The sequence below is a fragment of the Neovison vison genome, chromosome 12 (genome assembly GCF_020171115.1).
Source record: "Neovison vison isolate M4711 chromosome 12, ASM_NN_V1, whole genome shotgun sequence".
Classification (NCBI taxonomy): domain Eukaryota; kingdom Metazoa; phylum Chordata; class Mammalia; order Carnivora; family Mustelidae; genus Neogale; species Neogale vison.
In genome coordinates this window covers 901266-914757 of record NC_058102.1, presented here as the reverse complement: position 1 = coordinate 914757, position 13492 = coordinate 901266, and the positions used below count along the sequence as shown (strand labels likewise).

The 13492-nt window shown below is 64.2% G+C and overlaps 1 protein-coding gene across 8 annotated transcripts in view; it reads right to left on the bottom strand.

Moving 5' to 3' along the window:
* Positions 1-13492, bottom strand: part of BRD1 (bromodomain containing 1) — a 40328-nt gene that overhangs the window by 13493 nt on the left and 13343 nt on the right. For 5 of the 8 annotated variants that reach the window (XR_006381401.1, XM_044228864.1, XM_044228862.1 and 2 more), the window contains exons 3-7: positions 10413-10569; positions 5038-5169; positions 4667-4795; positions 3912-4224; positions 1913-2173 (exon numbers count right to left, since the gene is read on the bottom strand). Coding sequence is in view for 6 of the 8 variants with exons in the window: in XM_044228864.1 (XP_044084799.1) it covers positions 1913-2173; positions 3912-4224; positions 4667-4795; positions 5038-5169; positions 10413-10569 (992 nt within the window). In the remaining 2 variants the exon portion in view is untranslated. The remainder of the gene's footprint in view (positions 1-1912; positions 2174-3911; positions 4225-4666; positions 4796-5037; positions 5170-10412; positions 10570-13492) is intronic. The other 3 variants (XR_006381402.1, XM_044228863.1, XM_044228866.1) reach the window with 1 other exon arrangement.

The following is a 13492-nucleotide window of genomic DNA, read 5'->3' as shown; positions in this document are numbered from 1 at the left end:
TCAGCGGGGCTGACCCACCCGTAACCCCTATTCAGTCGCAACAGAGACAGCACGTGGCGGTCCCGCGTCCTCCTCTTGCACGAGACGCCGGGCCCCCGTCCCACGGGAAAGATCACGAGCTCTCCTTTCTGCGCTAGCGCCACGCGGTCCTCTCCGGCCTTCGTGGCATGACAGCCCCCAGCCCTGTCCCCAGCCACCTGGAGGTCCCCCCGCTGCCTCCAGCTCCCCGGCACCGCTCCCACGGCTCTGTCCACGTGGACCCCGGGCCGCCTCTCGTCAGACCTCCCTGCTCTCTTCCTCAAAATGACCCTATGCCTCAGAACAGCAAATGTGGGCTGGCGTGGGGGGCGCCCGCCTGGCGGGGAAACTGCAGGGACAACAGGGGAAGACCCCGCGTCCACACAAACCCCACCCCCGGCCCCCACCGGGGACGGTGAACAACCATTCACAAGCTTTCCCCAAACTCACTCTTTTTGGAGCAAATGACACACAAAGAGTGGTTTTCCCACGAAGAGAAACAGATTAGCTCAGCCAGAGTGACCGCTCAGACAGGGGCAGGAGACTGGCCAGGATGAAGGTGTGCCTCCTGCTCCAGGCCTACGAGCTGGGCCCCCCGGACCCCAGGGACCGTGAGGGTGCACACACGGCACAGCCAGCACCAAAGCCTGGAGGAGTCCGGCCATCTGCAGAGCACAACTGTCGTGGGGCTCCTGGGGGCTCAGCCGGTTGAGCGTCTGTCCAACCCTTGATTTCAGCTCCGGTCAGGACCTCAAGGTCATGAAATCGAGCCCCATGTCGGGCTCCATGCTGGGCATGAAGCCTGCCTGACAGTCCCTCCCTCCCTCTCTCAACAGAACAACAGAACGGCAGAGCCGTCCTTCCTGCCCGCCGCAGCCTCTCCTGCCGCCCTCATCCGATCGCCCGAAAGGGAGGTTCCGGAGCCCGTGTCTCGGGCCACAGGGGAGCCTCGTCAGCCACACGGGGAGCCGAGAGCCCGCGGGGCAGGACGAAGCAGAGCCGCACAGCCGCTCGGAGCCGCTCACGTCCGAGGACAGAAAGGAGCCCGAGGGCCGCGGCTGTCGCCTCATGCAGCGGCCGCGACAGGAGCAGGGACTCGGGGACGCGCTGTGGGACGCCCACGGCGGCGTTACTGTTCCCGCTGCTCCCGAGCGGACATGCCGAGAAGAAACCCAGACTACGAGGCAGACCGCCAGCGGCGTGAGCCTTCCTCCCTTCCGCCCACTAAACGCGTGCGCTCGCACTCCGACGGAGAGCGTGGACACGTGGGGCGTGTCTTCCACTGGGTTCTCTAAGCTCCAAAAACGGGGCCGCAGCACTCCCGACAGCCCGCGTCCGAGCTCGAGGCCCGCCCCGTGGCCACCTGTGCCATTAGTACTGGGCGTCCCTGGGGCTCCCCGCAGGGCGCGGGCTTCCTCTCCTCACGGACGTCCTACGCGCAGAAACGTGCCTGGTGCCCAGCACTCCTCCCAGACACGCGCCCCAGGAAAGGTCACCAGCCCCGTCACTGTGCATGTGACGTGTCGGGAGCCCCAAGAGGCAGCTCCGGGTCAGATCCCTGCTCCCCGGTGACAGCCTGTGCGTCACCTGCCACTCTTCAGTATCAGAGAGGAGCGTTCAGGGCACGGTGGCATCACAGCCCTTTCAAGAGTTGTGCCCAGCAAACACCATCCCTCTCGCCACGTAAGCCACGTCGGCTCTGGCACCATTCTGGGCGGTGTGCAAGGCCTAAGTCACTCTTTTTAAATAGTGTCTCAAGAACAGGTTAAGAAAGTCTCATTCTGAGCCTGCAGCTTCGTGACTGTGTGAGAGCCGGCGCCCGCGGGGACCGGAAGGGAAAGCCCAGCGGGGGCTCCGGGGAGCAAGTGACGACCGACGCTCAGCACGTGCTTACCTTCCTCCCCCGTCTCCTGCCCCAGCTGAGCACCTTCCTCTTCGAAGCTTCCAATACCTGATTCCGCAGGCGGGGGCTGGCTGTGCTGCTGGCTGAGCTTGTTTCGGAGGACGGCGATCTCCTTCTTCAGGAGCTTGGCGCGCTTGCTCCGCGACCCGCTGGACTTCATGGCACACGTGAGGTCGAGCTTGTCCAGCAGCTCCCGCAACTGCTCCTCCAGGACCATGTGGGCCCTGTTGGCCGGGTTCAGCAACCTGTCCACTGGAGTCAGAGGACACCGGTCAGTCATCCACCTCGCCGCCCCTGCGACCGCCTCACTGGCACGGGCCCCACCCACAGGAGCCCCAAGTCCCCACCGCGCTCATTCCACCCCCTGACGGGCTGCCACGCCAGGAGACACACTTCCACCCGGCGGGCATCAGGACACGCCTGCAGGAAAGTCTCCACATCCCCAGCAGGCGAGCCAGGCGCACAGGGACACGGTGTCCTGAAGCAGGCCAGCACCGCTCCTGCCGTGCACCTGCACCGGCGGCCGGGCCGGAAGAAGGTACACCCGCACCACACGCACGGGGCCGCCTGCGCAGACCGGGATCCAATCCGGCTGGGGTTCACGTCTGGGACGGTCTCCTGACCCAGCCCTCTGGGGGGCTTTACTCAAACTGGGCCACACAATGCACAGTTCGTTGTCCACTTCAGGCCTATTTACTATGAAAATCCCTACCGACTTTAACTTAAGCAAAACGACAAAATTCATAAAACACAGAGTAGCGAAAATCAGTGAAAGATGGCCAAGAAAGAAATGGATCTTTCCGACTGAGACCACAGAGGGGAGACGGGAAGAGACAACAGGCACGGCGCGTCCTCCAGAAACAAGCACTAACTAAAAGCATCTGCGCTTTTCCCAAAGACACGAAGCATCAGAATTGCAGAATAAACAAAACGCGGAACACCGAACGGCCTGGCTTGCATCCACACGGACTCTAACACAACTCCGTAAACAACAGCGTCAAAGACGTTCACGTAAACAGCCACCATGTCACTTGAAGCCCCCTTGAAAAATGGCCTCGTCAGATCTTGGCCCCTCGAGCAGACGAAGGACAGCTCTGTGTGCAAGACGCTCCGAGACACAGCCCGTGGGCCTCAGCAGCATGAAGGCAGCCGGTGCCCCCACGGGCTGAACGGGGAGGGAGGATGGAAGGCCTGTGGCCCGGGACACGGGCTCCCCAAGCTCCACCATCTCCCCGCACAAATACAGAAAAAATAAACATTTCTCATCCTTGAGTTGCTCCCTAGTGAAACCACGGGGGCAGGACCTGACTGAGGAAATCCTACCAGGACCCGTATGCCCAAGTGCTCAAAGCCCGGAAGCCCCTTCCTGTCCTGGGGAGGTCACACAGTGGCCGGAGCGTCACGGCCAGGGCAAGACCCAGGGAAGGCAGCCCCCAAGGACAGGAACACGCCAACAGACCACGGCGCCCGCCTTGACAGACACAGCGGCACTCAGATGGCTGCAAGGCCAGAGTCTGGGGGCCTGGGCACACACCGCCCGAGGCTTTCCCCCCGTCACAAGATGTCCTCAGGAGGGGCCTGAGACCCACTTGGGGCGCAGCCCCCAACTAAATGCCCCCTGGTATGCACGTTCAGACCCAGGCCGTCCCCTGCAGGGCCACAGGCTGTGCACTTCTCCCTGACGGGCCCTGAAACACGCCTGGTCTGGACAGAAACGTGCTAGGGCATAAAATCCACACCGCGTGGCAAAGAAAAATTAAACAACAGAAAACACGCGCGGTGACTTCCACAGCGACGGTGCCTTTAGAGCAGGATGGGCCAGGAGTGCGGAGTTACAGGGACGGTTTCGAGCGAATCCCTCCCCTTTCTCGTGAGTACGGAAGACGTACGGTCTCACGGCAGCTCGCGTTCTAGTCCCCCGGCCGTGCGGACGGGGTCTGCGGGCCAGCGCGCGCTCCCACCGGGGCCTGGGCTCGGGCCGGGTGCTTACCGTCGTCCCAGGAGAAAGGCCGCCGGGGGGCCGCGGCAGGCCGCTCAGGCAGGTGCATCCCCGAGGCCTCCTCGAAGCCGATGCTGTCCGCCTGGCGCCTGGCCTGCCGCAGAACGACACCGCCCTGATCGCGCAGCCTCACGGCGGCTCTATAAAACACCGTGTCCTTGGCGTTGTACTTCATGCAGTTATCTACAATGAGATTAAAATCCTCCTCAAACTCAGTGAGGTGTCTATACCCTTGAGCTTCTAACCGTTTCCTCATTGTGGCAAAGTCCATGGGATGTTTAATGTGATCCAAATAATCTGGTACCTAATTTCAGGGAGGAAAAATAAGCATTTACCAACAAAGAAGGATCTTGTTCGCGCTACACAACCCCGCCCACCCGCCGCGTTCCGAGACACGCACACGCACACGCCACCGGTGCCCCGCACACAGCTGACCGTGCGGCACACGCTCACCCCACGACCTGCCGGGGCCCCTCTGCCTCAAGCTCCTTAAACTGCACACGGCGACCCGACCGGCGCACTCGTCCGGCCGGAGGCGCCGTCCTGGACGGCTTCTCTCTCAGGGGGACTCTGGCCTCTCGTGCCCGAGACTGGACGCTGGAACCCGCGCCCCGCCCCCAACCTCGAAGGGACCGTGACCCGTAAACACCAAACACTCGGGGCCCCGCAGGCGCACCCCACGCCCCACCGGGCAGACGCCCGCGAGCAGCCGAGCGCCCGCCCCGCGCCGGACGAGCGACACCCACCTCCTTCAGGCTCACGGGCTGCGCGAAGATCCGAGCCGGGTCCTTGTCCTGCAGCTGGTCGAGCACCGAGCGCAGCAGCACCGTGAGCGGCGTGAGCCGCAGCTCCAGGGCCGTCTGCTCCACCTTCACCTGCGGACACGGCACCGGCTGTGCTGCGCGCCCCGCCCTGCCCTGCCCCGCCCCTGCGAGTGCCCGCACACAGCGCACTCCGCCCGGGCGGCCGCCCTCCTGCCCAGCGCCTCCACCGAGGCAGGGCACACGGGGCACCCCCAGCGGACACCCACCGCGGGCCGGCCGCGCCCCTGGCCCGGGAGGAGGGCGGGCGGGGGGCTGCGGCCGGCACAGGTGCCCTCGCGGGGCCCCAGGCTCACCTGCTCCCGCTTGAGCTTCTCCCGCTTGCGCAGGAGCTCGATGAGCAGACGCGCGCGCTCCAGGTCGTGCCGCAGCCGCTGCCAGTACTTCAGCTTCTCTTTGGCGGCTTGAATCTCCTCATCGTTTTCTCTCTGACGAAAGGAGCACAGGGTCAGCCACGGAGCCGCTCACAAGGGAACCCGGGGCTGCCGAGGGGCCAGAGGCCAGAACAGACGCCGCAGGCACGGACTCGCCCGCAGGGGCCCGCAGGCTCCCGACGAGGCCGGCCTGCTGCAGACCCCAGAGCCGAGCGGACGAGCTCAGCAACGGGCATCCGAACCCGGCAGGAGAGCAGCTCAGGGGAGTGGGCAGCTGTCGCAAGCCGCGGCCTGCCCCCCGCCCCCAAGCCCGGGAATGGGCGGCGCGGGGAGCCAGCCCCGGGGACACGCCCCCACCAAGTGGCTCTGAAATCCACACGCTTGCGGTCACCCTCTGAGCGCTTCCTCCTTCTCTGGCAAAACACACAGTGCCACGAACCTCAACACAGCCCTCGACTGACCCATTTCCACTCTAGCATTTTCCAAAATAAACTTGCACCCAGAGCGCGAGAGACAGCAGGCGGCGCAGAGCAGACAGATGGCAGCCCCCCCAACGCATCTCAGACCAAGATGCAGGAGGAGCTGCTCTGACCGTGGCAGAGACACCGAGGAGCACCAGGACCACAACACACGCCCCACAGCAGCTGAGGACACCCCCACAGGACGGCCAGACGGCCCTTCCCCGCACGGGGCAGCACGCGAGCTCCAGGAAATCACGACCCGGGGCCTCCATGCTCCCATCCACAGCTTCCCTGCGGCCCTGCCCCACCCCAGGCCCAGGCTGGCCGTTCTCCGCCCCCACAAGGCCCCACCACCCTCACCCGTGGCCCCACTCCTCCTCCTCCAGTCCCTCAAGGTCTGACCAGGCCCACAGGCCACCGTCTGCTCCTACGGCTGCCGCCTGCCCTCGGCTCCAAAGCCCACGTGTTGGTGCGGCCCACGGACGGCCCCACCAAGGCCACGGCCAAGAGCAGAAGACGCCCTGGGCCCAACCACAGCTCCTGGGCAGACCCATGCAGACAGCAGAGGAAACAGCAGTCAGGGAGCCCCTGCGCCTGCCCCTGAACCCCAGCTCCGCTAAGATGCTTCCATCTGTCCCCGTGTAGTCATCCGGATCGACAGCAGCCCAGGACGCCTACTGCGAGGGCGCACACGGGACCCCGGACCGAGAATGTCCCCGGCTCCCGGTGGCATCACCTCGCTGTTCTGCAGACCCCTGCAGCCTCGGCCCAGTCGACCTGTCCGGCTCCGGGACACACTCCACCCATGCCGACCCCCGTGGGGTCCCAGCCCGCCGCATCCAGACGGAGCTGAGACAGCGCCCCCACCAGGCAGGGCCCCACCCCCAGGCACCCCTCACTCCTGGTCTCGACGCTGAGCACCTGGCAGGTGACAAGTGCTGAGCTCTGACCCCGTGTCCTCACTTCAGGGTCCGCGGGCAGAGAGTCACCGGCGAGGCTACCAAGACCCTCCCAGCTATCAAAGGGATGGGAAAGGCTGGGCCAGGGCCTCCTCGCCGGGCACCCTCCCACCTGTCACAGAGCTGGTCCCAACGTTACTTGAAGTCACAGGCATCGGGGCGCCTGGCTGGCTCCGTCGGTGGAGCGAGCGACTCCGGATCTGAGGGTCGTGAGCTCAAGCGCCACAGTGGCCGAGGAGCCTACTTCAAAAAAGAAATCATCCCAGTCTCAGGCCATCAAGCAGGAGTTGACAGTAACATCAGCTGCATAAACGCGGCCAATAAATACATTAAAAAGTCGATTTAGAAAACCCAATTCCCAAAAGCACCTGAAAACCCCTTTGTCCGCTGGTAAGCACTCCACGGACACCGGCCGGAAGGACACTGAGCCCGGCGATCCCACAAAGCGGAAGGTGCGGTGCCCCGTGCCGCGCTCACGGTCCCCGCTGGAAGACGCACGCACGGCCGCAGAGGGGCGCGCTCCCTGCACACGCCGCCTGCAGGACCGAACCCCACCCCGACACGCTCCGCATCAGCAGCCTCACCGACACAAAGCGGCCTGCGTTTCCTGATTCTGTTCGGTGAGCCGCCTCCTCCACGGAAACCTACCCAGGAGGACTCCATGAGGTGAAGAAAAGCAAAGCGGTTTCTGGCACTGAAGAGCCGGCAGGAAAGAGAACTTCAGAAGACCGTGTTTACCACCCCCACCGCACAGGCAGGACGATACAGGATGGAGGGGACGGGGCGGGCCACCCCAAAGAGGTGAGGACCGCAGCACACCCACGCGAGCCCCAGGACACCACCAAGGACCGAAGGCCCCAAGAGGCCGTGCTCCCTGCCCCTACAGCAGGACGCACGGAGGGGCCCAGCCGCGGGGCCGAGCCTCACACCCCCAGCTGCAGGCTGGACGGCCACAAGCTCAGTCCCAGCGCAGGAGGTGACCGTTTGTCCTAAAGCCACCAGAGAGGACATGGAAATGCGGCAGAGGGAGGCACTGCAGCAAGCCGGAGGACGGGCCAGTTCCAGGCCTTGCAGGACCCGACCAGAGCTCCGCCCTCCACCCCCCCAGCACTTGCCCGCCGACTCTCACCCCAGCCGGGGTCTGAGGATGGTGGAGGACAGGCGCGGAGACGGGGCCACGAAGGCTCCAGGAAGGCGTCCGCAGGAACCCCACGCTCCGGGCCAGACCAGAGGAGCTGAGCCACCTCCTCTGAGACCACTTTGCACAGCAGCGTCCAGCGAGGCAGCCCCCAAGGTGCCTCATCTGCCTGGACGTGGGGCGGGGGCCCTCATTCTCGAACCGGCTGGTCCCATCCGTCTGTCGTCTCCCCCGGAAAGGTCAGCCATGGGAGGGAAGGGCTGCCCATGACCTCCTGCACAGCCTGGCCCGGAGTGGGCACCCAGAAATACAAACAAGTCACAGATGTCCCAGCTTTAAAAAGCACATAAACATCACACCAAGCCCTACTGTTCCATGTGGGACATTCCTGTTTTGGATCCCGGGAAACCATCAGCCCCTACAGGGTGAGGCAGGAAAGGACAGTCTGGGCGCGGCCCTTCCGTGGAGTGACTCTGAGGGTCTCCACAGGCCACGCAGGGGGCTTCCAACAGGTCACTGACCTCCCCCGCAGGAAGTGGCCCTGGTGCAAGCCAGGACACCCTCGTTCGAGCCGCACAGACAGACTCCAATCCAGGCGGTCCCTTCTGCCGAGGACACAAGCTCATGTTCCAGTCCCTACACGTGCTACCTCCTATGTGGACACTCCCGCTGGCCCACAGTCCCAGGGGCAGACAGCCCTGAAGGGGGACACCAGCACCATTCCCAACCATTCCCAAAGGGGAGGAGGGACAAACAGGCAGCTTATCACTGCAGCAGACCTCGCCAACAGAGACCTCCAGGGTGATGGGGTTTAGCATGGGCCGCACGCACACCAGTCACAGCCCCAGTGCATCTCGGGAGGTCCCCGCAGCCTGGCCTCACGTGTGCCCGCGTCTAGCGTCACCAAGACCACAGACTGAATGGGCACCTTCGGTACACGGGAATACTGGGCCCAGCAGCCCCCGGCCCAGCGACCTTGGATGCCACGGGACAGGACTCAGATGGTGCTGAGGGCACCAGGCACTTGGCCTGGGCCTCCCAGGAGAGGGTCGGCCCAATCGCCGCACCATCGGAGGGGCATCGGCTCCAAGAAGCACGCCCCTCCTTCCCCAGAGATGGAAAAGGGTCAAGGGCAAGTCCACAGAAGCCCAGAATCTTCAGTTTCTCTGTGGCTTTGAAAAGGTGTAACGGGGCGCCTGGTTGGCTCAGTGGGTTAAGCCTCTGCCTTCGGCTCAGGTCATGATCCCGGGGTCCTGGGATGGAGCCCCGCATCCGGCTCCCTGCTCAGTGGAGAGCCCGCTTCCCCCTCCCCCATCCCTATGGCTCTACCACTCCACCCCTACTTGGTCTCTGCTCAAGCTTCTCTCTCCCCCTCCCTCCGCCATCCCCCTCCCCGCTGTCATCTCTCTCACATAAAGAAGTAAAATCTTCAAAAAGAAAAAAAAAAGGTATAAGAAAGATGTTAAATCCCACAAATTTAAAAATTTAGGTGAGCACTTAAATGTGTTAACATTTTGCCTCTCCTTGTCACCACAGAATCAAGAAGGCCAAGATGCAGGCTTCTCGGGGAAGCGCGCCATCACCTGGGCCGGGGCGATGAGAGTCAGGCTTGACCTGAGTCACCAGCGGTGACCAAGCAGGAGGGAGAGCAGAAAGACAGGAACCACTTCTCCGGGCACGGGGGGGTCACGGCTGTCAGCTCACTCCGCAAACGCTCGTCTCGGCCGCCCCTCTGTCGAGGAACAGACTCGCGCCGGCCACAGCCAAGCTGCCCCCAGGGAGCTGCGGCCCAAGCCTGACCACCGTGGACGGGGTCACTCCACCCACAGAGAACCAACCCCACCAACCAGGACCCTGGGGGGGATCCAGGAGCACAGCGTGCAGCCGCATCGGACGGCGTCCCCTCCGGCGCACGCGGCCACCTGGCGACTCGGGACCGAGAGAGCAGCAAAGCCTCTCGGAGGACGGCAGCCGCGCAGCGGCCCACCGCGAACTCTCGGGAAGGCCGGTGTCTGCTGCGCACCCGACGTGCCGGAGAAGGGCCATGAGGGGACTCTGCTCTCTGCCGGGGCCTCCGGGCCTCCTGGACTAAGCAGGTGGCCGGGCCCGAGGCCAACCATGGTCACGCTCCCCTCCGAAGCCGCCCACGCCCCCAGCACAGAGCCGGCTCGTCGAGAACCTGTGGCAATGGGCCGCAGAGCCGTGTCTGTCCTCCACGTCCGCTGTGGACGCCTCACCGGGCCACGCCCTCACGGCCCGATCCGCTCCCCCAGAACGACGTCCTGCGCTCAGCAGGCTGGACACCAGCAGCTGCGCCGACAGCCCGCGTGGTCTGCCTGTGCTCTTTCCCACGGCCAGTCCCGTGCCCGCTCCCTCCTGTGGCTCTTGTCTCCCTCCCTCCCCACTGGGGTCACCACACCAGGGGCCGTGGATCTCTGAAGGCGGCCTTCAGAGCAAGGCCCCGACACCACCCCCTGCACGTCCCCAGCCCAGCACGCGGGCAGCCCCACGGCAGGCCCGCTGTGTGCGACCTGGCGGTAGCGACTCCCCGGCGTCCCCGGCGCGGGCAGAACGGCTGGAGCGCGGACAGACAGTCGCCCACACCTCCAGCAGCGTCAGCAGCCCGGGGCGGACGCGAGTCCGCGGCACATCCGCACTGGACCGGCCGGGGCGTGCACACCCGAGCCGGAGGCGGCGGCGGGCGCCGCTGCGGGGAGCCGGGGGCGGGAGGCCACGTACCTGCTGCGTGCTCCTCTGGGACTGCAGGCAGGACTGGAGTCGCCGCAGCAGCGGGGCGCCGTTCCTCGACAGCCTTTTGAGCAGCCAGTAGCTGTGAGCCCTCTCGACGAACTGCTTCTTCCGCTGCACCGCCACCTGGTTCGCGATCCTGTTCAACCTGCGGCACGGAGAACTCAGAGTTGAGCTCTGACGGAGCCCGGGAGCATGCTTCACGGTGGCAACGAGAAAGGACAGGGCGACTTTCACACACCGACGTCCGCACGTCACCGTCTGTGCTCCGCCCCCACGCGAACCGAACAGCTGCCTCGGGCCGCCCCGGTGCTGCCCACAGCCCGGCCTCCAGCCACCCCCAGGTTCCAGCGCCGTAGCCACGCGGCGTCTGCCGGAGGCATCAGACAAGGAGAGGAGAGGACGGCGGCGAAGCTCTTCCCGCGTCCCGCGTTACGCCGACCGCGCCCAGCGGCCGTGAAGGGCTGCTGCGCCGGTGGGCTGAGCGGTGCCCTCAAGGGGGAAAGAGAGGGGACGGCGGGGGGGACGGCTGCGGTCGGCCGAGCGGCTCCTCGCTAGCACACGGGCATCCGCAGGTCACCGGACACAGCTTCCCTTCAGGGACTGCACGGCGCATGGGGCTTGGGCAGACCCCTGCACGGAGGGAATCATCACCTAAAAACCCCCACGAGGCTGGCCGGAGCGCGTCCCCGTCCCGGTCACCGCCCTCCCGGCTGAAACAAAGCGGAGACTCGCCAATGTGCCTCACCAAGACACTGAGAGAGAATAAAAACTCAATCATCAACTAAGAACTTCATGAAAAAACAAACGAAACGAGATGTTCCTCCCTATACACCAAACCTGAAAATGTCAGGACGAAACCAAGCAATTTTAGGACCAAACTGTGAAGAAAGTAAAATGATCGATGATCCCAACGGCCAGCACTGCCCCGGCTCCACCGCGTCCAGCGCCCGTCATCTCAAGCCTGTCCCGAGCGCGGCTGCTGGTCGGCTGCTGACTCCGGCAGGGCTGCCCCCTCCTGGGGCCCGCGACACCGGTGCTCCACGTGCAGAACCAGCACGGCCTCTCGTGGGAAGGCACGACTCGAGTGTCCGTCCCGCCAAAGGACCCGACGCTGAGGAACGGAGGTAGGGCACAGCTCTGTGCCAAACACAGGTTGGGGGGGCTTTGCCAGGAAAGTCCCGTCAGACCCCAGAAGACGACGCCAAGGGCTGATGCGAGCAGGCGCAGAACCCGTGCCCAGGTCTGTCTGCAGCGTGCCCGGGAGGCAGCAGCGCCCGCCTGCGCACGCGCATCAACCCTGCTCCCACCAGCCCCGCAGCCACCGCAGAGCAGGCGGAGGGCTGCGGACCGCGCTGGAGCTCACCAGAGACCACGCCCGCCACACAGGCCTGGCCACGGGACAGGGCCCAGGAGCCTCGCGCAGGACGGGGACACGGCTCCCCAACACTTCAACTCCGATGGGACAGAGACCACAAGGGACCTTCACACAATGAGAGGCAGACAGGGCTCGTGTCATTTTCAAGGCAAGGCACACCTTGGTGCTCAGGAAGAGGGTGATCGGGCGAGTCCCACACCGGGGAAGACAGCGGGAGTCCCAGGACAGGAGGGGCTGCAGGAAGGGCTTGGGGGGGAGGGCGTTCCGTCTGAAGGACGGAGCCATAACAGGGGTGTTTACCCCAGGGCCATGTGCTTGTTGCTCGATCCTTCTCCCTTTGTGTTTTAAGTACTTTCTTAAACATTTCTCTCTTTCAGAAAGAGAACACACGGCAAGCAGGGTGAGGGGCAGAGGGAGAGAGAAACCGGAGCAGACTCCCCACTGAGCAGGGAGCCCGACACGGGGTTCGATCTCACGACCCTGAGATCACGGCCGGAGCTGAAATCAAGAGTTTGGACACTTACCCGACTGAGCCGCCCAGGTGCTCCTTTAGATATTTAAAAAAAAAACAAACCACTATTTGGCAAAGGTATAAAAAGGATTATGAGTTCCATCTTCTCAAACCTTGCTGAACGTGCCTCCCACACGGCGCCTCCAGATGAGAACTACCCAGGCGCTGGGGGAGGGCCCGACAGAAGGTCGGCGGTAAGACACCAACGCGGGACTCCGGCGTATGATCTGGAACAAAGTGTTGTAAATCGAGTCCCTGCTGTGAGAAAACCGCTTTCACACTTTCTATTCACGTACGCGACCAAGCTGCAGACTCACGTCCGCGGTAACAAAACCAGGAGGAGAACTACGGGAGAGGGGGCTCAAGCACCCACGGAGCCCGGCCGTCCCGCAGAGCCCCGTTCCCGGAGACGAGCGCCCGGCACGCGCCGCTTACGGGGGAGGCGCTGCAGCCGCGCGGCTCCGTCTGCCCGAGCGCGTGCCGGCGGTGGCCCCGCTGCGTGGGGACGAGCGCGCGGCACCTGCAGCCCAGCCCCGCGGGGAAGACGGAGACCACGACCCGACCGCCCAGACCCCCCTCAGCTCCCTTTTGGGAATGATGAGCCTCTCCACTTGTGTCTGTTTTTAATATTCCAGAAATTACACCTTCCAGCTGTTTGATCTTAGGGTGAAAAGTGCTGGATTTGAACTCAAAAACGTGGGAGGTGGTACACTGCTTTTCAAGATTATTTTGGTGCTTTATATCCAAAATGTCTTAGAAAAGAGAAAAGCTGACTCTGTAACAGGCGGCCCCCCGAGATAAGTCGGGAAACCGGCCACGGGACGTGGGCTCACCGCACACCAAGACCCCCCCCCGCCGCCTCGGCTGTGTACCACGGAGGGCGAGCCACCGGCCGGACACCCACAACACCCGCGAGCTTCGCATCAACACGCTGTCACCTGAAGCGGACAGTGCCGTCCGTCCAGGACACTCGATGTCGCTGGGGGAACAGACAAGCAGCACCCAGCGAAACGGAAACAGGAAGACACGCGGAGCCCCCGCCCCCAGCCGCTCTCAGAGAGGGGTGGCACGTCTGGCAGGCCCTGCCCTGAGCACAGACACGGCCGAGCATGGGGAGGACAAACGAACAAGGATCAGTGAGAAATGCGAATCACGAAACCAACCCAGGAAAAAAACAAACTT